A 24,472-nucleotide genomic window follows, 5' to 3' on the forward strand; every position below is an offset into this window, starting at 1 on the left:
TGGTTGCCAGAAAGGGGTGCTATTTACAACACATGTTCTTCGATGCTCCAAGTTGCATTTAATACCATATTTTCATGAAACTATTCAAGTGATGTGTGCTTTCGAGGATTCAATTGGCTGCTTCAATGCATGTTCACACGTACATGTGCTAGTGCATCCACACGCATATCAACTTTAATATAGCACACCCACGAGGCGGCATACTTTTATATAACCATCCCAGTGTATGAAATTGGTCACCCAGACAAATACCTCGGCAAGGTTCTGCATTGATAATTGCTCTGGTCTATGTTTTCAATGTAACAGCAGTGTAAACCCGTAATAGAGCACAGCTGCACAGATAAAAATCAATGAAATGAAAACAGTAATCAAACTGCGGACTCACCTTTATGCGACAAGTTCATTGGACGAGTGGATGAAGGGTGGGAAAGATGGCTTGTGTGATGGCTCGGTGACTGGGATGACGTTGTTGACTGTGTATGATGAGCAAAGGGGGTGTGACCTGTGGGGCGACAGCGCTGAAAGTGAGCCTGGGGAAGACTAACCGGCAAAATATCAAACAGATATGAACAGAAACAACTAATATCAGCAAAAGAATAAACAACTAGATGGTATTTATAGAATACATACCCTGCACAGTTAACTTGGTGTGAAGCAACTCTTGTTTTTGAAGGGTGTTTTTCTTTGATCCAATATGGCTGCCAGACCATGTGAGCCATCACATCATAAGTTTATATTCTATTATATAATTGTTGCCTCGATCACACTCAAGATTTGCCTATTGATTTGCCGTTCTCCACGACCTCGATCTTCAACCAGCATGGAGATCCGTGCACGGACTTTGGGGAATGTTACATCCCACTCACGGTTGGCGTATCGTGAGTTTCTTGCTTTGAGAGCATTGGGGAATGATGGTATCATCATATGTATTGTTCATTTGATGCAAGTGACATTTTTATTTTACTTTCATTAATAGTGTTATTATTGTGTATGTGAGAGTATTATTGTGTATGTGATTGTGTATTTCCCATTTGGTGTTGGCTTAGCGGTTAGGGTGCAGGCTTGGGATCGATCCTAGAATCCTGAGTTTGAATCCCAGTCAATCGCTGAATTAACGCCAGGGGGGTTGACTCGGCCTGTCATCCTTCCAAGGTCGGCAAAATTGAGTACCAGCTTGCTGGGATGAATGATCCCGGTGTGTACCCCGATTTAGAATAGGTACACCGTATCCCTGCACATCGTAAGGTTTGGCGTCAGGAAGGGCATCCGGCCATAAAAACATTGCCTCAAACAGGGAACCATGATTGTCATGGGGCCCCCGCAAGGCTAACCCCTGCTCTAGCGGGGGAAAAATGGCCTTAAAAACAATCATTCATTCATTTCATCATGCTCAAGAAATTTCAAACTGATCAGACTAAGCATTGTCCCTGTCAAATTATGATGTTATCAGTAAGGCACCAATGACGTCGTCGTTAACAACACTTATTTCCCATTCGGCATTCTTTACAATGAGCCACGTTTCAATTTTTTCCATGGAGTGGTTTTGGAGATATAGAGGTGCAACGTTTTTCAGTTTTTCCAAGATGGCACCTGTACCACGTGACCTATGACATCATAATTATCATTAAAATATTCTACAGGAGGAGGCGCTCCTATGGTGAAATATTTGTGTCCATCAGACCAACAGTTGCAGAGAAAAAAAATTCATACTGATCGGATGAAGCGTTATACTTGTCCAATTATGACGTCATAATGAAGGCACCTATGACATCATGAACATATCTTATTCCCCATGGGGAGTATTTGACAATGAGCCATGTTTAAATTTTTTCCATTGAGCAGTTTTGGAGATGTAACGTTTTGGAGAGGTGTAACGTTTTTCCAAGATGGCGCCATCCCACATGACCTATGACGTCATAATTATAAATAAAAAATTTATACAGGCGTTAACATACTATGGTAAAATGTGTTATGGTAAAATGCTCCTATGGTAAAATTTAGTGTCAAACGGACCAACGGTTGCCAAGAAAATGAATTTTTAAAATGCAGACATGCATATACGTAGGCCACATATGTGCAACCGATCGCCTAACAATGCTTTTTGCTTCGTGAGCGGAGTGTAATTTAACCGTTCGGCCTTTAAAAATACAGTACTACCAATGTCCCTTCAAAAAGTACTTCAGAGATAAAGCATAAAGGCACATTTTCATCCATAACCAGCACAAGACTGTGTTGAAGTTCTTACCATAGATGTACATGAAAACGATTTCAAAATTGAGGAGAGGGGAAAAAAAATGTACGATGTTCATCAAAGTTTCAGGACATTCATTTATTTTATTTATTCATTTATTTATGTTTCAGGGTCTTATGCTCATGGAAGTGTTGTCACACAAATCACGCACACATCCAGACATTAGATAACACGAGACCACTTTGTTTTGTTTTTTAAACATCATACAAACACAGGCGGTGATTTTGAAGGTGACGACATAATTTCAATAATACTTTGAGTGTCATAGATGCCATCTTGTGACGTCACTTTTCTCTTTGCACTCCTGGGGAAATTAAGGAGAAATCTGCACCCTCTCCCTCCACACTCCTCACAATCTAGAAAATCTCAACCTCACACTGTAGCTTCATAAGGATCATCACACAACCCATTTGCATTTCTGTGGTCAGCCACTGAAAGTGATTCAGTCCCTTGAACTTCTAGGCCACGCCATCAGCCATGGCCTCCCCTGGGCCGTCCATATAGCAAAGCTGGCCTCCAAATCCAAATGCAGAATAGTCAACCTCCATCATTGCAAGTCTTTCCTTGAAAAATCAGAACTACTCAAAGTCAGCAAAGTCTTTCCCCAAAGCCAAATGGAGTTTTGCTCTCCCCTATGGGCTGGTGCTCCAGCATCACATTTTTCTCTCATGGAATCTGTGGAATCCAAAAGCTCTGAACATTATTCGAATCTCCCATGCCAACTCATATCGTATCGTCAATGGCCTCTGCAATTCCATAAGGTACTGCCTTCACCACTCTGGTTTAGCTCCCCCGGCTCTGTCAGCCCTTCGACTCTCCCCAACAACTCCAAGACATACTCGTTTTTCCAATAACCCCCTCCTGGTTAATCTTCTAAAAATTTACGGTGAATGCATACCTTAACTCTTATGTTCCTGGCTTTTCCCAGACATAGAACAACCTTCCAGAGGTAGTGCCGTACCATTCTTCCTGACAAAGTTTTGAGCAGCCAGTGTACCGCCATCTCATGTAAATCCACATCCTTTCCCACAATCCTTATTACCCTCATTAACCTTTCCTAACTGAACCCCCTTGCATGCAGGTTGCAGGTTTTTCCGTTTAACCGCCTCCCCCCCTTCCGAAGTCTCTTTTGCTATTCATTCATTCATTCCCTTGAATGTCGGTCGAAGAGTTTCCCCATTGCTCTAATGTCAAGTCCACACGCTCATATCACCTTCATCTTGTAAAGAAAATTCATAATACCAATAATTGAAGTGGACACGCATGGATATGAAAACAGGTGAGCTGGGATTATAAACTAAAGAACTGTTAATATTTAAGGTTATAGGGTGTTGCAAAATAAATGATACTTTTTTTCCCCCCAGATTGTATTGATCACATGTTGCAAAATAAATGATACTTTTTCCCCCCAAATTGTATTGACCACATGTCCGCGATTTTTGAATTCAAATTTCACGTGCGTCATCATGATGTGTCGTGCACGTTGCCTGCATGTTATCTCTGTCATATTTGCGACTAATGTTCGTGTCTTTGCTGAAATCTTTTAAAAGTCGACTTAAAATGGTTTCTGAAGCTAATGGTGGACATATTGATGCATAGTAAACGTGAGTTTTTAATTTTTGAATGAAATAAAGCCTTTGGTTGGATTTTCATCCGATTGAAACTTCATTTAATCTTTGGGGAAAAAAGTATCATTTATTTTGCAACACCCCTTATCATGCGGTTTTTAAAATGGGCATTGATGGTGTGTGTGTTTTTTTCCTCCTTCCAAACATGCATACACATATACACACACATGTACACACATGTACACACACACACACACACACACACACACACACACACACACACACACACACACACACACACACACACACACACACACACACACACACACACACACACACACACACACACACTATAAGGGATCAGAACCCACCCTCAGATAGTGTCCAGGTCTTGTCAGAGCTGGGTAACAGATCAGAACCCCAGCTACTGGCATAGCGGTGTGCGGCCAAAAGCTCAGGGCTCCACTCGGAGGCCACTGGTAGGGGAAAGGTGTGCTCTGAAGCGTGCTCAAGTCCCACCCGAAAGCTCTGGTGCTTGCAGTTTACTGGGAAACCAGATACGCCAGGATTTACCAGGCACTGCAGTGGCACAGAATGAAGGGGCAACCAACATCAGTATTTTGAAAGAAATGCTTGCATTCTCATATTTAACATGGTCAGGTCTGTTAAAACAAAATACAGTATGTGCAATCTTAAAATGATGTGAGAGTAAGGTTGGCCAACAAGTTAACCTAACATGACTCCATCTGAAAATCTCACATGAGAAATCATCTGGATACATAACGGCACTGCATTTCTTATATACACCTAGAGACGACTCAAGGCCTTTCCCAAGCTAAAGTGCCCCGACTGCTTGCAATAAAACAAGCTTGATATCTTGTTGATAAAGGGCATCTCACTGCTGAGGAGACATTAACTTAATCACAATTGTTATTATTGAACGAAAAATTAATGTCACAGTATGATTACTTACAAGAAGAAAAACTGGGATTGGATTTTATTAACTTGGATTGCCAATAACAAGCATGGGTTTCGTAAAATATACATTGTAATAACACAAAGAAAAGGCAAGAGCAATGATGCATGGTTGTGAAAAGCCATGCCTTATAGTTGGCATACAAGTTAAAACAAATAATCTTACTCTCTTTTTTTATCTGCCACATTCATTCTTAATCACTTCCCTTTTTATTGTAAAAGTCAGCTAAGATATGTTGTTAGTTTTTCAAATAATTCCAAAACAAACCAGCACAGCACTCGGTGGAGAGCATACGTCCGCCAGGCTGAACAGTTTACGTTTTGTATCCCACCGACGAGCCGGATCTGGATCCGGACCTGAACCAAAATCTAATCGGCTTGTTCTTGTAACCTAACCAGCTCATCCACCTAGTTTTGTCATAATCCATCAACAACTTTTTGAGATATCGTGCTATATATAATTTTTAGCCCTGTGTCTCAATGGTGAAGAATCACTTTGTAAAATCTCATATCCGTATCTAGATCTGCATCAAAATCGAATCGATTCATCCTTGTCATACACTCAAACTGTCCACCAAATTTCGTCCGAATCCTTCCACAAATTTTTAAGATATCATGTTCACAGACAAACAGACAGACAGGGGTGAAAACATAACCTCCGTCCACCTTAGGTGGCAGAGGTAACTAAAGCTTCAATGGTGATCAACTCGAGGTGATGTAGCTAAGGACGTCGACAAAAATATAATTTGTTCAAAATGTAGCTGTGATTCCACTAAATATGTCTTAAAGGAATAATCAACAACCTGCTATAAATTTGTATCAAGTCAAACTGGATTCAAGATCACTTTCAGCGGGCACGAGTATGGCCAGGTTCAAAAATTGATCGAACCTATCGAGAATCCTGCTTTATTTTTGCTGCGTATTTCATTCTGCCTCCCATCATCCCTCATTTTCAATTAGATGATGTCATCAACCAGCATGCAAGACATGTAATTCTGTTTGTTTGCACCACTAACAACATTACACATAATATAAAAATCACCAATGTTTTCATTCCTCCGTGCAACATCCATTGCAAACCTTGTTTGTGCTGCCTGGTGATGCAGGATAGATGACGGCAGAATTTCCAGATGGAGTGGCAAACACACCTGGAACAGCATGAGACCCAGGGTACATAGGTTGCGGAAGGAAAGGGTTTAGATGACCAAGTGGCGTTCCCAGTGGAACGTGTGGTAGTGTGATAGGAACAGGGCCATGGGTGAGCCCCGTCAACGATGAGGGCACCGGCTGGAGTGGCAGTTGTCCGTGGATGTGTGGGTAGAGGTGCAGTGCTGGGTGCGGTGTCATCTTGTCTGCCAACAGTACCGCTTGCCCGCTGGGCAGTGCACTAGTTGACAGACTAGATGATAATGTGCCACCTGTCTGCTTACAGAAGTGGCACTCACATGGAGGTTGCACCGGCTCCCCAGCTTGAGAACAAGATAAACCATTTGAGTGAGAGGCAAACTGAAAGAGAACAGAGGAATACTTGATTAGTGGCTTGGTGAAGTATTAGTTAATGCACTTTGATATTATTGAGGTTTATTGTACAATCTAAGATTACATGTCACCCAAAATCAAATTGGATGAAAAATAATATTATGCTAGGATCCTACTGGCCGTTGTCCTGACCTCTGAGAAATCAGCCTTGTAATGCTCCAGATTGCTCTTGGTATCTGAAAAGTCTGACATGACACCGCTGCTTTCAGACAGTGTTTTTATCTCGCCGTTGATAGCAGGCACGTGAAACTCCACCTCCTGAGGCAACCTTTCAGCATCTTCTTCAAGTTCTTCTTCATCTTCTTCATCCTCCTCATCCTCTTCTTCTTCTTCATCATCATCATCGTCATCATCATCATCATCATCATCATCTTCTTCCTCGTCGTCCTCATCTTCTTCTGAGCTGCTACTGCAGCTACTGCTTTTACTTGACTGTGGATTCACAAGTTTCAATCAATATACAAATTTATCAACTTCAGAGGTTACCACACAATATGAAAAATGTTCCAAAAACCAGTTTTAATAATGTTAGAATAAATCCCCACAAAAAACTTAAACCATTAAATACAACCCACAAAATACACGAAGTAAATAAATAAATTGGCGATTAAATGAAATACTAATACTGGTGATGACATCGTGCAAAAATCAAACTTTACAATCTATCACTGGAAACAGCATTGACAACAAGTGGTTATTGGGCCCACAAAGTTTGAGATAATGTACACATGAGTGCACCGACCTCATCCTTGAGAGCAAGGTTCTCTCCAGCACCGTTGAGTACAGGGTGCAAGCCATCAGCGCTGATGCCCACTCCAGAGTCAGAGTAGTTGCAGATTGGAAAAACCTCAGAAAGGTTTTCCGTTAGTGCAATTACTTCTTCATCCCTGGAAGAATGTCAGAATATTCATAAAAGTATATGCAAATAACATACTACCACAGATACCATCATTCTTTACTTTGCTTAATATTAAAACAATTATAATGCCTCCAGACACACAACTGCTATCAATCTTTTACAGCCACCACAAGGAAATTATTCCAAAATATATATTACATTTTGCATACGGGCACAGAATCTGAAGCCTTTCTGGTTCTGGTGCAGGTATATGGTACTTACAGCTCAGTGAAGGTAAGGTGTGAGTGCTGTCGGTGTGGCGGAGGGCTGCAGGGCGCTGAGGCACAGTCAGAGCTTGACAGGGAAACGCTGGGTGGACGCCCTTTCGCCATACCTTCCTGTGTGTGGATCGGGCTCAATGGAAGCCCATTGATTGGTGGCGATTCCAAAAGGCCACAAGTTAGCATGTGTGAGATGCTGCACTGGTCACATGAACACCTGAGGGCAGAATGATGTACTATGTGAATGTACCACGATAATAATGAGGCTCAGGACTTATTCATTTGTTCCCTCCAGGACTAGATTGAGATGGACACTATAACTAAACTAAAGAACTAGACTCACATGTAAACTTTAAACAATGCAATTTTTTTTTTTTTTTTTAATATATGTAAGATCAAGGCTCGTGTAAGAGCTAACATCAATCACAAAAAAAAACGGACACACAAAACATACAATAAAGGGAGCGGGAGACAAGATTGGGAGAGAGAGGGAAGCACACAATTACAACAGCAGAGAACAGGGACATCAGAGGATCTGTGGGAGGGAGAGGGCTTGGGGGGAAGAGGCATGGAAAGGCGGAGGGGGAGGGGGGGCGGGAGAGGTATAAAACACATGGACACTGCTAGAACTCCCAGGAAAGAAGTCGGTAATTTAAAACAAGTGGATCTGGGGTTAATTAACAGGGGTAGAAGAGATCAAGGTTTTGGATGGGGGAAGATAAGAGATGGTGGTGAACAGCTGTTTTAAAGACTTGGAGGGAGGAGTGGGACTGAAGAGAGTGAGGGAGTTTGTTCCAGAAGTGGGAGTAAAGAGGAATGAAGGAGTAAAGGTGAGCAGAGAGTCTTGATTTTGGCAATTTCACCAAAAGAGGGTTGCTGGCAGATCTTGTGCGACCTGTAGGAATTTTTGGGGGACAGAGCAAAGAGAGAGCTGGGGGAGCGAGGCTGGATAGGAGTTGGTAGAAGACAGAAAGATCACCTACCTGCCTGCGGTGAGTGAAAGGCCCTCAGAGTTAACTTCATCGCGGGAGATTCCAATCATTCTGAAAGCTTTGGTTTCAACAGCGTGAAGACGAGCTAGGTGTGAGGCAGGAGCACAAGTCCGGAGGGGAGAACAGTATTCCATTGAGCTGCGGATGGAAGCCTTGTTGTGGTGAGGAGCTCAGGTGTGCCAAGAAAGGACTTCGCGCGACGGAAGATGTCCAGTCGGCAACTGGCTTTGGAGGCCAGCTTGGAAATGTGGTTTTCCCAGGAAAGATCATGGCAAAGAGTGAGACCCAAAAGCTTGAGTGACAGAACTTCTTGGAGAGGATTGTTCAGAAAGTAGATGGGAGGGTTGTCCAGTCGGTCATTTCTGATAGACATAGTGAGAGTGTGAGATTTGTCAGGATTGAAAGACATGTTCCACTTGTTTGACCAGTCTGTGATTTTGTCCAGGTCTGCAGAGAGTGAGGAGGCTGCAGACTGCCGATCTGAAGGATGAGGAATGGAGCGGCAAAGAGTGGAGTCTTCAGCAAAGAGATAGAGAGGATTTTCAAGTGAGTCAGAGAGATCATTGATGAAGACCAGAAAAAGCACAGGGCCCAGAGCACTGCCTTGGGGAACTCCAGCCTGAACAGGAAGGGGAGATTAGAGAAACCCATTCAGGGCCACACGTTGACTACGACCAGAGGGGAAGTCCACAAGCCATGCGTGGAGATTTCCATGGACACCATAGGAGGAGAGTTTGGTGAGCAGAGCGGGGTGCCAGACCGTATCGAATGCACGTGATATGTCAAGGGAGACAGCTCTAATTTCCTGTTTGACATTGAGGACCTCCATCCATTGTTGAGACAGAGGAAGCAGCATGTCCAGAGTAGAGTGACCTGGTCTGCAACCAAATTGATGATCAGAGATCAAGCCATTGCAGAAGAGGAAGGATTTGATATCCGAAGCAATGATGGATTCCATGACTTTGCTGATAATTGGGAGAAGGCTGATTGGTCTGCAGTTGCAAGGATCTGTTTTTGCACCTTTTTGTGTAAAACGGTAATGTTGGCTGATTTCCAAGGTGACGGCAGATGACCTTGAGAAAAAGATAGGGTGAAGAGAACAGAGAGAGGGTGTGAAAGAGCGGCAGAGCAGGATTTTAAGACCCGTGGGCTGATACCGTCTGGTCCAGATGCAGAATCAGAGTCGAGGATTGACAGAAACTTCTCCACCATGTCAGGAGCGAAGGACACAGAGTCCAGGAGCAGCTGGGTACAACTGGGTACAGAGAGGGATGGGTTTGGGACACAAGATTTTGAGGCAAACACAGAGTTGAGGCATTCAGCTTTTTCATGTGCGGAGTCAGCTGTGTAGCCTTTTGAGGTAAGAGAGGGCATGGAAGGGGAACAAACAGCACAAACAGATTTGCCCAGATGCTACCAGGATTTGGAAGAGGGAGACAGATTTGAGAGTTCAGTCTTGAGAGTGGAGAGATATTGTTTCCTGGCTCTCCTGAGGGTGGACACGCACTTGTTCCGGGCTTTGTGAAAGGAAATGAGATTTCCTTCCGTTGGATTTGCCTTCCAGGAGGCAAAGGCAAGTTGTTTCAGGGCAACTGCCTCACCACAAGATACAGTGTACCATGGGCGGGAGGGGAAGGTAATGACAACTGAAGACGAGATGGGATAAATCTGAGCATGAGAGAGAGCAATTTACTTTGGAAGAATTCGCAGGATGAGTTGGTGTCAGAGGCAGTAGAGATGGGAGACCAGTCCAGATGATTGATGGCTGCTTGAAGACCGTGACAGTTGGCCTGAGTGAAATACCAGACTCGAGGACGCTGAGGAGGCTCTCTGAGAATGCCCAGAGAGATGTCCACTTTAACAAGCACATGATCAGATGAACCGATTGGAGAAGAAGAGCAGCAGACATTTGCAGGGAAGTTTGTCTTAACCAAGTCTAGAAGAGATTATGCTCCGTTGACTGAGATACGGGTCGAGAAATTGACAGATTGTGTCAGTCCCAATGAGTCGCAGAAGTCCTTTGCTGAGGAGCCATGGCTGGTGAGAGCGGTACCCACACCCAGCCAACTGGCATGGTGACAATTTAAAATCACCACATATGAGGAAGAGAGAGTTGGGATGAGTTGATAGAAGTTGGTCCATGTTATCAAACAGCGAGATGTAGATGGAGTCATCACTGTTTGGTGGACGGTACAACACACATGTGAACAAAAGGTGGGAGCGAAGGGGAAGCCGAAGCCAGAGGTACTCCTGGGGGTGAGGTGGAGAGAAGGCAGTGCAGGGAGAGTGAGGAAGAGAGTTTTTGATAAAGATAGCAACCCCACCTCCAGGATGAGGCTCAGGTCTATCATACCGGAGGAGGGAGTAACCAGGGAGAGATATTAAAGAATCAGAGACATAATGAAGGAGGAAAGTTTCTGTTAAGCAGATCCAGTCTGGTTTGTCAGAAGCAACGTGTATGGAGAGATCAGTCAAGTTTGAGCGAAAGCCCTGGATGTTTGAGGTTCATACCGTTAATGAAGAGGAAAGGGAGCATCGGATACAGGATAGGGGAGGGGCGGGGAGGGGTCGGGTAAGATGTGGAAGAGGAGGAGGTAGGGAGAGCTGTTGAAAGTGTGTCAGAGATTTCAGAATAGCTAGGAGAACGGGAAGGGTGAGGAGGACAAAAGGTTTGATGGTGATTGGGTGAGGCACAGTGAGGTGTTGTTTGAGGGGAGGCAGAGCGAGGAAGAAGGTTGGAGGAGATGGAGGTAAGAGTTGGAAGGGAGAGAAAGCGGGAAGGACGATTTAAGGAGGAGGAGTGAGAGGGGAGAATTGGAGAAACAAGCGTTACGCCTAGGTCCCCCATCGGGGAAGTGATGTGAGTTGACAAAATGGAAGACGCAGAAAACAAGCTATGATATGATATTTCGCTCACAAGGTTCAGACATACATGGCGGTGGCCATCTTGGATTTTGACGTGGTGACCCAATTTTCAATAGCGTTCTTCCTTATGCGTAGATACACCCACACACCAGATTAGAAGTTAGTAGTTCTTTTATTTTTCAAGATATTTCGCTCACAAGGTTCAGACATACATATGGTGGCGGCCATCTTGGATTTTGACGTGGCGACCCAATTTTCAATAGGGTTCTTCCTTATGCCCAGATACACCCACACACCAGATTAGAAGTTGGTACTTCGCTTATTTTTCAAGATATTCCGCTCACAATGTTCAGACATACATGGCGGCGGCCATCTTGGATTTTGACGTTGCGACCCAATTTTCAATAGCGTCCTTCCTTATGCGTAGATACACCCACACACCAGATTAGAAGTTAGTTCTTTTATTTTTCAAGATATTTCGCTCACAAGGTTCAGGCATATATATGGCGGCGGCCATCTTGGATTTTGACGTGGCGACCCAATTTTCAATAGGGTTCTTCCTTATTCCTAGATACACCCACACACCAGATTAGATGTTGGTAATTCGCTTATTTTTCAAGATATTTCGCTCACAAGGTTCAGACATATATATGGTGGTGGCCATCTTGGATTTTGACGTGGCGACCCAATTTTCAATAGGGTTCTTCCTTTTGCCTAGATACACCCACACACCAGATTAGAAGTTGGTACTTCGCTTATTTTTCAAGATATTCCGCTCACAAGGTTCAGACATACATGGCATCAGACATACGTGGCAGCGACCATCTTGGATTTTGACGTGGGTTGCACCCACACACCAAATTCGAATGCGGTCCTTCGCTTACGCACGCACGCACGGATGGACGGACGGACGGACGGACACACGGACGGAGGGGAAAACCATAGTCCCCCTTTCACTCCGCGGTGCGACGGGGGACAAAAAGGAGCGTGGGGAGATTTGAAGGGGAGGTGGGAGGGGGAGTTTTGAAGGGGAGGGGTGAGGGGGGAATTTAGGAGGGGCGGGGTGAGGGGGGAATTTAGGAGGGGCGGGGTGAGGGGGGAGTTTGGGATGGGAGGTGTGAGGGGCAGTTTAGGAGGGGAGGGGCGAGGAGGGAGTTTTGGAGGGGTGGGGCGAGGGGGGAGTTTAGGAGAAGAGGGGTGAGGGGGGAGTTTAGGAGGGAAGGGGCAAGGGGGGGGTGAGTTTGCATTCTAGAAAGTGTTGTACGATTAATGGGAAACGAACATTAATTGCAAAATTAGTTTCTGGTGATTTTCGAGTCAGAGATCCGTTTGAAAACGTTGGAGGAGGGGTGGATTGCAGGTGAGTTTAGGGAATGTAGGAAGGAAGAATTGTAACTGTTGTAGTACTTGCGACAAGGCTTCTAAGGAATGATCGCTCTGGGAATACCAATGCGTCTGGTGAGAACTGAGATGACAATAAGAACTGGAACAGCACTCGGTAGAGTGCATACCTCCGCAAGACTGAACAGCTTACGTTTTGTATTCCACCGATAGGCCGGATCGGCATCCGGACCTTAACCAAAATCTAATCGGCTTGTTCTCGTCACCTAACTAACTCATCCACAAATTTTCGCTTGAATCCGTCAAACTATTATGCAGGTTGTTCCAAAAAGACCTGGACAACTTTGGTTATTAATATATTTAGTACCACAAATGATACAACGATACCCTTTGTTTTATATGATACAGAAAATCATAACGTTTTCCTTACTTTCATGTTTGGTGGTTTAATGTAAAATAAAAAGGTGATTCCACAGAAGAAAGCTCAGTGTGTCAAATGGTTCATTGAGACAAGATCTGACACTCAAGTTCAGCGAAATTTACATACAAAGTATGGAAGGAATCTGCCATCACGGAATAGTATCAGAGAGTGGTACAAAAGGTTTAAGAAGACTGGAAGCTGTCAGAAACAGAAAAGTACCGGTCAACCAAGCACAAGTGCCGCAGACGTTGAACGAGTGTGTGAATCATTTAAACAAATTTCCAGAAAATCAATCTGACGCACATCCAGAGAACTGGGAATACCAACCACCACTGTACACAGGATTTTGCATAAAACACTGAAGCTTTATGTCGATAAGGTGCAGATTGTGCAGAACTCAAACCGAATGATGGACCCAAACAAAAGGTGTTTGTCTTAGAAACGCTCAGTCGCATTGAGGATGACAAAGATTATATGTAAAAGGTCATGTTCATCGACGAAGCTTACTTTCCTGTATCGGTGGAAGGTCAACCGGCACATTGTGAGGATATGAGGCTCTGAAAAACCTCACGTTGTCATTGAACACATACGCGACAGTCCAAAGGTAAATGTGTGGTGTGTCTTTCTCAAAGACCGCTTGGTGAGTCCTTTTTTATTTGCGGAGGATTCAGTGACATCAACAATTTACATGAACATGTTGGAAGGATTTGTCTTCCCACAGATTGAAGACATGCAGCCCGATATCATTTTTCTACAGGACGGCGCTCCCCCTCATTGGGCCTTAGTCGTTTGAGCCATCCTGAATGAAAATTTTCCAGGTCGCTAGATTGGCCGAGACGGACCAACTGCCTGGCCCCCACGATTACCAGACATAAACCCTTTTGATTTTTTTTTTTGCGGGGGTTTGTCAAATATTTTGTCGATTACAACACTAAGGTTGCAAACCTGCAGGATCTTCGTTCTCGGATCATAGCTGCATGCACATTGGTGGACACAAACATGCTGAGCCAAACATGGCAAGAGCTCGTGTACCGCCTTGATGTCCTGCGCGCGACAAACGTAGCTCACATTGAAGTGTATTGATGGTGTGCACAAAACTTTATGAGTTTCTGTATCATATAAACCAAAGGGTATCGTTGTATTATTCGTGGTTGTAAATATATTAACAACCAAAGTTGACAACGTCTTTTTGGAACACACTGCACCGAATATCGTTTTTGGCCTAGTCTCTCAATGAAGAAGGACTTCAAATTTTAAAAAAATCTTCTTTCCGGATGCTCAACAAAATCAAATCAGTTCATCCTCGACTCACACCCAACCGGTCCCACCAAGTTTTGCCCGAATCCGTCCACAACGTTTTGAAATATCGTGCTATATATCGTGTTTGGTCTTATCTCTCAATCGTGAAGAATAACTTGAAATTGTAAAAATTCTCGGATCCGGATGCGAATCTGAACCAAAATCGAATAAATTTGTCCTTGACACAAACCCAACTTGTCCCACCAAGTTTCGGCCGAATCCGTCCATAACTATGATATCCTGCTCACAGATAAACAGACAGACAGATAAAGAAACAGACAAACAGAGGTGAAAACATAACCTCCCTCCACCTTAGGTGGCCTAGATAATAATGTATAGGTGGCGTAGGTAATAATGTATCCACAGGTCCTGCTGTTTCTTCCTTGTTTGAGGCCGATTCTTTTTTGTGAAAACTCAAGGACTTTGCACTCATTCAAACAGGGATGCACTGACATGCTGGATCACATGATGAACTTGCAGGTGAATTAGCAGGGAATGGAGAGATAAGGCCTCTGTTGCAAAGCAGACTACACTTGACACTTTCTTTTAAAAGGGGACTTATTTTTCTTTATTCTGTGCCTGCCTTATATACATTTTTAAGCACTGAAGCCACTTCAATATTTGGCTATGTCCTTTCTCTTCCATCCGTCCATCAAAAATAAAGAATAACCTTTCTAACCCACCATGTTTAATTCTAAAGGCTTGTAAAGTGTAATTCTAGAGTGTTCTAAAGGGTAATTCTAAAGTGGTCTAAAGGTTAATTCTAAAGGGTAACTCTAATGGGTAATTCAAAAGGGTAATTCTGAAGGGCAATTCTAAAAGGTAATTCTAAAAGGTAATTCTAAAAGGTAATTCTAATGGGTAATTCTAATGGGTTCCAAAGGTTATTTATCAAGGGTTCTCAAGGGTAATTTTAAAGAGTTCTAAAGGGTAACTCTAAGGGGTTCTAAAAGGTCATTCTATATGGGTTTCATTTGTTTCTAGGCTTTGCCTATTTCATATTGAAATGCCAAAGTGAAGCGCTTCCTTCGGACACGGGTGCGCTTTTTTTAATGAGTATTTGACATTTCATCAAATTTTTAATCTTGGAAGTTATAATTCTGATAACTTCTGAACTCATACCACACCATAATAAAGTGAAATTTAAAAAAATTAAACTTCATGGGTGAAAGATGTTGCATTCACTTGTGATTGTAAAACTAAATAAACGACAAAGACAACCTTTTTTTTTTTTTTTTTTTTTTGTACAGAGGCTCACCGAAAGGCCAGGAAACTGAACGGATCACGACATAAGACAAACCAGGATATAAAACAAACAGTAGAGACGCACACAAGAGCAGCAGTATAGAGATTGGGGAAACAACAACAGCAGAGTTGAAGGCCAAGATAGAGAGAGACTTGGAGAAACAATGGGTGTGGGGAGCAATGAGGGCATGAGAGGATGCATGGGGTGGACAAGATGGACACAGAAGGTAACTCCAAGGAGGGAAAGCTGGAAATTTGGAAGGAGCGATTGGGGTTAACGGGGGCAGAAAAGATCGTAATTTTCGATTGGGGGCAATCTAAGATGGTGGTGAACAGCTGTCATTGAGAACTGGAGGGAAGAATGAGATTGAATAGAATGTAGAAGTTGGTTCCACAGGCAGGAAAAAAAGAAAAGAATGAGTGGAGGTGAGCAGTGATCCTGGATTTAGGTAGTTTTACCAGAAAGGGGTTGATGATGGACTGTGTGCCCTGCAGAAACCTGGCGGAGAACAAAGCACGGAAAAAGCAGAGGGTACAAGACCAGAAAGGAGGCGGTAGAAGATCATTGATTGTTTTTTTAAATTGTTTTTTTGTTTTGTTATATCGAGTAGAATCGAGATAGAATCTGAGACGTTCTTTCCCAACAGACTTTAACCATTACAGAGATTACCTGTGAATAAAGACCACTTTTTACCGGTCCCTAGAGTGTTTATTTTTAGACAGGTAAGACTGTACGTCCAATCAAAAAAAGGGTGAACTGAGTGGCATACCGAGTGACGTGCAAACCTTACCTCTGCCTGTAGTTGCAATTGGGGCAGTCCCCCAGGGCCAGCCGCGTTCCTGACAGAAGATGTTTCAGGGCCTCGGTCATTCCTACCTCAAGCCCACATTTCTTGTTGTGCAACAACTGTCGGAGAAACGTTGAGGCAAACATTTAAAAACAAGTGAAAAAAGGAAAACATAAAACGAACGAGTTGCATAGGTAGTCACCACTTCTTCATTCGTATGCAGCACAAGGCTGCGGGGTACCATCATTGGCTAATAAGGGCACCGCTGTGCCGCAAGTGTGGTGCCCTCTCCTGATTTTTATTACAAAGCAGATATGCGGCCTGCAACAACATACCAAAATTCTTATGTGGCCCGCCCACGAAAAGTATTGCCCACTCCTGCCTAAAAGGGTACTCTGAAGACAGAATGAAGAAGATTGAAGGTACAATTCAGAGATTCAGGGGGGGGGGGGGGGGGGAAATTCAGAACACACAAAAATTAGGGGAGCTACCACCAATATAGATGACCATCATGAAACAACAAAAACTGAGAGGGACTTTAAACAAGTAATTGAGCAGCTGCTTTTGAAACTCAAAACATACAACTGTTAAATTAGTCCTCGCAAAGAGCTGCAGCATTACATGGATTGAGGACGAAATTGAAACCTCAAATTTCATAGCAATAGCTTTCTATCCACCTCCAAGGATTTCATCCTCAGCTGGATGGAGTACTGCTCTCCCCTCTGGGATGGCTCCCATGCCTCACACATCTTACTCAGCTTGACACCGTGGAAACCAAGGCTTTCAAGATCATTGGAATCTCTAGCGATGAAGCTGATTCTATGGGCCTATCACTTAGTACTAACTCACGGCCTATCCTATCTAAATCCAGGCTCACTGCTCACCTCCACTCATTTATTCCTTTCTCTCGCCCGTGGAACCACCTTCCCCACACTCTTTGACCACTTTCTTCCCTTCGGGTCTTCAAGACTGCTGGTCACCACCATCTCACTATCCCCCATCCAAAGCCATGATCTTTACTATAGCCATTAAACCACCCCCACCCTCCCCCAAAAAATCCTTATGTATCTATCTTGTCCACCCCTTGTGTTCTCGCCGAACCCTGATCGTTACCTGCATCCCTTGTTTGTCGGTCTCCATCTAGCTTCTCCCTACGCCCTGCTGTTGGCATTTCCTCTTCCTCCTGCTGTTCCATTTGTTATGTTGTGTCCTGACATGTTCTGTGTCCTAGCTCTTCCACGAGCATAGACTAAGTATATATAAAAAAGAGCAAACAAATGACTTGGCCAAGAGAAACGAGTTCTACACACACAAAATCTAAATATTGGAAGGATGCTACCCCAGTAAAGAGCTGACTTGGTCAAAACAATTTTGAAAGAGATTAGCACAGTTTAGCCTGCATAATTAAGTTGATACTTATGGAAATGTGTGAATGGTAAAAGTAGCCCAAGTGAGCTAAGGAAGACGTTGTAAATTACATTATAAAGCCTCCCGCGATGAAGCTAACTCTGAGGGCCTTTCACTCACTCACCGCAGGCAGGTTGGTGGTGGTCTTTCTGTCTTCTACCGACTCCTCTCTGGCCTAGCCCCCCAACCCTGTCTGTGCTCTGTTCCCCAAATACTCCTACAGGTCACACAAGATCTGCCAGCAACCCTCTTCTGGTGAAACTGCCAAAATCAAGACTCTCTGCTCACCTTCACTCTTTCATTCCTCTTTTCTCCCGCCTCTGGAACAAACTCCCTCACTCTCTTCAATCCCAATCCTCCCTCCAGGTCTTTAAAACAGCTGTTCACCACCATCTCTTATCTTCCCCCATCCAAAAACTTTTATCTTTTCTACCTCCGTTAATTCACCCCAGATCCACTTTTTTGAAATACCGACTTCTTTCCTGGAAGTCCAAGCTGTGTCCATGTGTTTTTTTTTTACCTCTCCCACCCCCGTTCCCACACCTCCTCTCCCCAAGCCATCTCCCTCCCACAGATCTCCCGATGTCCCTGCTCTCAGATGTTGTACTTGTGTGCTTCCCCCTCTCTCCCCATCTTGTCTCCCGCTCCCTTTATTTTGCCTTAGGTGTCCGTTTTTTTTTTGTCATTAATGTTCGCTCTTACACGAGCCTCGATGTTGTCTACAAAAAAAAAAAAAAAATCACATCTTGTACGACCTGTAGGAATATTTGGGGGACAGAGCACACATGGAGCTGGGGGAGCTCGGCCAGAGAGGAGTCGGTAGAAGACATAAAGACCACCTACCTGCCTGCAATGAGTGAGAGAAAGGCCCTCAAAGTTAGCTTCATAGCAGGAGATTCCAATGATTCTGAAAGCTTTGGTTTCAACAGCGCGACGCCGAGCTAGGTGTTAGGCAGGAGCACCAGCCCAGAGGGAAGAGCAGTATTCCATTGAGCTGTGGATGAAAGCCTTGTATGTGGTGAGGAGCTTAGGTGTGCCAAGGAAGGACTTCACACAACGGAGGATGCCCAATAGGCGACTGGCTTTTGATGGCCAGCTTGGAAATGTGGTTTTCCCAGGAAATATCATGGCAGATAGTGAGACCCAAAATCTTGAGTGACAGAACTTCTTGGAGAGGATTGTTGAGGAAGTAGATGGGAGGGTTGTCCAGTCGGTCTTTTCGGAGAGACATAGTAAGGGTGTGAGATTTCTCAGGATTGAAAGACATGTTCCACTTGTTTGACCAGTCTGATTTTGTTCAGTTCTGCAGAAAGTGAGGAGGCTGCAGACTGCTAATCTAAGGGATGAGGTATGGAGCGGCAGAGAGTGGAGTCATCAGCAAAGAGATAAAGAGGATTTTCCAGAGTCGGAGAGATCATTGATGAAGACCAGAAAAAGCACAGGGCCCAGAACACTGCCTTGGGGAACACCAGCCAGAACAGGAAGGGGAGATGAGAGAAATTCATTCAGGGCCACACGTTGGCTACGACCAGAGAGGAAGTCCGCAAGCCATGCGTGGAGATTTCCATGGATACCATAGGAGGAGAGTTTGGTGAGCAGAGCGGGGGTGCCAGACCGTATTGAAGGCACATGATATGTCAAGGGAGACAGTTCTGATTTCCTGTTTGGCATTGAGAACCTCCATCCATTGTTGAGACAGCAGAAGCAGCATGTCCAGAATAGAGTGACCTTGTCTGAAACCAAATTGATGATCAGAGATCAAGCGATTGGAGAAGAGGAAGGATTTGATATCCGAAGCAATGATGGATTCCATGACTTTCCTGCTAATTGGGAGCAGGCTGATTGGTCTGCAGTTGCAAGGATCTGTTTTTGCACCTTTTTTGTGTAAAGCTGTAATGTTGGCTGATTTCAAAGCTGATGGCAGATGACCTTGAGCAAAAGAGAGGGTGAAGAGAACAGGGAGAGGGTGCCAACGAGCGGCAGAGCAGGATTTTAGGACCCGTGGGCTGATGCCGTGTGATCCAGTTGCAGAATTAGAGTCGCGGTTTGACAGAAACTTCTCCACCTTGTCAGGAGAGGACACAGAGTCCAGGAGCAGCTGGGTTCGACTGGGTAAGGTGGGTACAGAGAGATATGGGTTTGGGACACAATATTTTGAGGCAAACACAGAGTTGAGGCATTCGGCTTTGTCACATGCGGAGTCAGCTGTGTAGCCATTTGAGGTAAGGGAGGGGATGGAGGGGGAGCAAACACCAGAAACAGATTTGACCAGACATTACCAGGATTTGGAGGAAGGAGACAGGTTTGAGAGTTTAGTCTTGAGAGTAGAGAGATAGTGCTTCCTGGCTCTCCTCAGGGTAGACACACACTTGTTCCGAGCTTGGTGGAAGGAACTGAGATTGCCTTCAGTTGGATTAGCCTTCCAAGAGGCAAAGGCAAGTTGTTTCAGGGCAACTGCCTCACCACAAGATTCAATGTACCATGGACGGGAGGAAGGGTAAGACAACTGAAGACGAGATGGGATAAATCTGTGCATGAGAGAGAGAGAGCAGTTTACTTTGGAAGAATTCCCAGGAAGAGTTGATGTCAGAGGCAGTAGAAATGGCAGACCAGTCCAGAAGATTGATGGCTGCTTGAAGACCATGGCTGTCGGCTTGAGTGAAATGCCAGACTCGTCGACTCTGATGAGGCTCTTTGAGAATGGCCAGAGAGGTGTCCACTTTAACAAGGAAATGATCAGAAGAACCGATTGGAGCAGAAGAAGAGCAGCAGACATTTGCAGGGAAGTTAGTCATAACCAAGTATAGAAGAGAAGATACTCGATTGACTGAGATCCGGGTCAGGAAATTGACAGATTGTGTCAGTCCCAATGAGTCGCAGAAGTCCTTTGCTAAAACGCCATGGCTGGTGAGAGAGGTACCCACACCCAGCCAGCTGGCATGGTGACAATTTAAAATCACCACATATGAGGAAGAGAGAGTTGGGATGAGTCGATAGAAGTTGGTCCATGTTATCAGACAGCGAGATGTAGATGGAGTCATCACTGTTTGGTGGACGGTACAACACACATATGAACAAAAGGTGGGAGCGAAGGGGAAGCCGTAGCCAGAGGTACTCCTGGCGGTGGGATGGAGAGAGGGCAGTGCAAGGAAAGTGAGGTGGAGAGTTTTTCATAATGATAGCAACCCCACCACCAGGACGAGGCTCAGATCTATCATACCGGAGGAGGGAGTAACCAGGAAGACATATGAAGGAATCAGAGACATCTTGAACTAGGAAAGTCTGGTTTTTCAGAAGCAACCTGTATGGAGAGATCAATCAGGTTTGAGCGAAGGCCCCGGATGTTTGAGGTCCATACCGTTAAGGAAAGAGATCATCACATCACAAAGTGGGTTTACTGAAGCTCTTATGTCATGAGCCTCCAGAACCTACACCTTGATTTCATCGTAAAACAACAAGCAGCACTCCTGAAGCAGAGGAAACGACAACTTATGGATGATGAGATGGTTGTTATTTCGTATGCAACCTGTGGCTGCTGGTTGCAGCATTTTCTGAAAGTGCAGCTGTGCCGCTGATGCAGTGCCCCTGTTATCAGTAAGCTGTTACTCATTCTGCTGACCTTGGAAGGATGACAGGCCGAGTCAATCCACCTGGTGATATTTCAATGGCACGAGGCTCAAACTCAACACCCTTAGATCTTAAGCCAGCCACCTTAACCGTTAAGCCAACACCAGGCTTAATGATGGGGTTGTGATACAGGCCCACTTTGCTGAAAGCTTCACATTTACATTGGAAGATCCTGTGCAACTGTTTCCCAATTCTAGAGGATGACGAGTCGGATAAGCTTGAGAGCCTGAGCTATGTTGTCATCTCCAATTGCTTGGACAATAATACAACAGTTCGCTGCTTTGAGAGAAAGTCATTTCCTGATTGGGGATTCCCCATCAAGGTCCTTTCATTAATTTTTCTGATGGAGCTTTCTGATGGAGGGTATAAAAGACGGAATTCTTGAATCTTGTGCTCCATTAAGAGGACTGTAGGGATGGCCACAGAGCAGCATGTTTTTGCTACACGTCATGTAAAAAGGCCTGTATGATGGAGTTAGTGGCACAGTGAAACGTTTGGCAAACAAAGTAAGTCCTCAGTGACATCATGTTGAGTAAGCATAGTCATTCAAAATAGGTGTTTGAATGAGGCAAGGAGAGCATACCAGGTATGGTATAGACTTGCTCTTTGTCAAATTCATATCTTGCAAGCCATTCTTGAGCAAACATTCAAATCAGCCATTACAACTCTAACCCAGAAATGTAATGCTTGGTATCCTGTTCAGGGCTCCAAACTAAAAGTGATAGTGAAGGAATACTCACTATCTGAAGTCAAAAACTGTATTTGTATCTTCAGGAAGCATTTTTAAAAAAATTTGTGTGTGCTTAAACATTTAGCAATCAACCTCCAACTAACAACACCAATCTTAACACGTACCTGTTGCTCGAAAAGTTTCCTTTGTTTGAAAAGTTCCCAGTCATCCTTCAGAATTTTTTGCTTAGCTTTTAAGGCAATCTGCAAAAAGAATATGAAATACTTAAAGAATAAAAGAACATCTGTTGAAAAATGAAGGTCATTCACAAAAGGCTAATTACTGTATCTTAAACGAAAAACAATTCTCATTTGCATTGAATTCCAAAAAATGGACCTGCACATAAAATTGTGATCATGGAAAAGTGCATTTTGTTGTTACAACCCGAGTATCGATCTTTAAAAAAAAATGTTAAAAATCAAAATGCTGGGTTGTCAAATAAAATAAAGATGGAGTATTCAAATTTTCAGTGTTTTGATGGTATTGCAAAGCCAAATAGTTGCTTTGACATCGATCCCCACCACACCCCACCCAACTCCCTCTCCAACCCCCTCCACCACACCCAACTCCTTCTCCAACCCCCTCCACCCCACTCAACTCCTTCTCCAACCCCCTCCACACCACCCACTCTCACCCCTGCATCGCTGGCTATTTTCTTACCTCCTTTTTTGTATACATTTTGAAGGCTCGTGGAAGAGCTAGAGCCGAAGGGAAGGGAACAAAACGGAAAGGGGGAGATGCCAACAGCAGAATAGAAGTGATAATGAGTGTGAGAGCATGATCAAGGGGTGGAGGAGAAAGACTCACGTGGGGAACAAGCTGTACACAAGCTGAAAGAAACACAGCAAGACGAGGAAGGGGAAAGTGGGTAGGAAACATAAAAGGAACAAATCAACCGACAACTAAAGAGGTGAAAGAGAGGGGAGGGGTGGGAAATCACAATAATCTGGAAAAAGAGTGCTTGGGAATGGGGTCATTTGGGGTTGAAGAGATCAAAGAGTATGGATGGGGGATGACCTAAGGTAGTGGTGAACAACTGTCTTGAAGCCCTGAAGGGGACTGAACACACTGGGAAAGTTCGAGAGGGAAAAGAGGAACAAATTAGTGGATGTGAGTAGTCAGCCTGGATTTATTAATTTCACAAGAAGAGGGTTGGTTATTGGCAGATTGTGTGCGACCTGCAGAAAACTGGAAGGGACAGAGCCAAGAGAGGGCATAGGGTGGAAGAATAAAAAGGAGGTGATAGACTACAGAGAGGCCACTAACCTGTCTGTGATTTGAAAGTAACAGGCCTAGACACTTGTCGTGGGAGATCACAATGATTTTGAAGGCCTTGCTTTCCACTGCATCAAGAAGGGCAAGGTGTGAGGCAGGAGCACCAGCTGAAAGGGGAGAGCAGTACTCAATCAAGCTGTGAATGAAGGCCTTGGAAGTTATCAAACTTCAGATTGGACAAGGAAAGATGGTGCACGACGAAGGGCGACATAAGCAGATAGTTTTGAAGTCAAGGTGGGGAGCCAGACTGTATCAAATGCTCGAGATATGACCAGGAGGAAGGCCTTGAGATTGAGGACTTCCAACCATTTATGGGAGAGTAGAAGCAGCACGTCAAAGGTAGAATGACCAGGTCTGAAAGCAAACTGATGATCTGAGATAATCTGGCTTTCGATTTGGTGTCATCATCTGGCTTTGCATGTCAACTGGCCTTGTAGGCCTCAGTATCCTCAGAAATATGGTCTGCCCAAGAAAGATCATGGCTGATGGTGACATGGGCACAAACCCCACCCACCCCTGCAAGGCAATTCTCTATTATGTATGTACACACACATTAAAATCATAGAAAAAAATCCAGCTGGCCCAGTCGCCATCAAATTTTGCAAATGAGCTGGGGGTACATGAGGTCAGGTATGGGACAACTCCCCTTTTCCCCCTCCCTCCCTCCCACCCCTCCAACAAGGCAATTATCTGTATGTATGTTTGCATAGGTCTAGCTAGCTGTTTCGTGTGCAGCCAGTGTCTGCTGGTTGCAACATTTTCTGGATGACAGGCTGAGTCAACCCACCAGGTGTTATTGAACTGCATGACAGGGACTCAAACTCAAGACCCCAAGATCTTAAGCCAGCCACCTTAAACATTCAGCCAACACCAGGCTTGTGTAGTTCTTAACAGTGAGGGTGAGAAGCCCACTTATGACTTCCACCTGTATAGCTGGCCAATCCACACCAAATTTTGCATGTGTTGGAGATACACAGTCTGGTCATGGGCACAACCCCCTGTCCCCCACCTCCACAAAGCAATTATCTGT

General features: G+C 44.3%; 1 protein-coding gene across 5 annotated transcripts in view; it reads right to left on the reverse strand.

Moving 5' to 3' along the window:
- FAM193A (family with sequence similarity 193 member A) overlaps positions 1 to 24,472 on the reverse strand; it is an 85,891-nt gene that overhangs the window by 23,001 nt on the left and 38,418 nt on the right. For 3 of the 5 annotated variants that reach the window (XM_078772310.1, XM_078772309.1, XM_078772312.1), the window contains exons 6-13: positions 22,293 to 22,370; positions 16,407 to 16,522; positions 7,454 to 7,669; positions 7,076 to 7,220; positions 6,466 to 6,765; positions 5,875 to 6,300; positions 4,191 to 4,398; positions 386 to 502 (exon numbers count right to left, since the gene is read on the reverse strand). In XM_078772310.1, the coding sequence (XP_078628436.1) occupies positions 386 to 502; positions 4,191 to 4,398; positions 5,875 to 6,300; positions 6,466 to 6,765; positions 7,076 to 7,220; positions 7,454 to 7,669; positions 16,407 to 16,522; positions 22,293 to 22,370 (1,606 nt within the window). The remainder of the gene's footprint in view (positions 1 to 385; positions 503 to 4,190; positions 4,399 to 5,874; positions 6,301 to 6,465; positions 6,766 to 7,075; positions 7,221 to 7,453; positions 7,670 to 16,406; positions 16,523 to 22,292; positions 22,371 to 24,472) is intronic. The other 2 variants (XM_078772311.1, XM_078772313.1) reach the window with 2 other exon arrangements.

Source organism: Myxine glutinosa, chromosome 2 (genome assembly GCF_964187855.1).
Source record: "Myxine glutinosa chromosome 2, kmMyxGlut1.1, whole genome shotgun sequence".
Taxonomy (NCBI): domain Eukaryota; kingdom Metazoa; phylum Chordata; class Myxini; order Myxiniformes; family Myxinidae; genus Myxine; species Myxine glutinosa.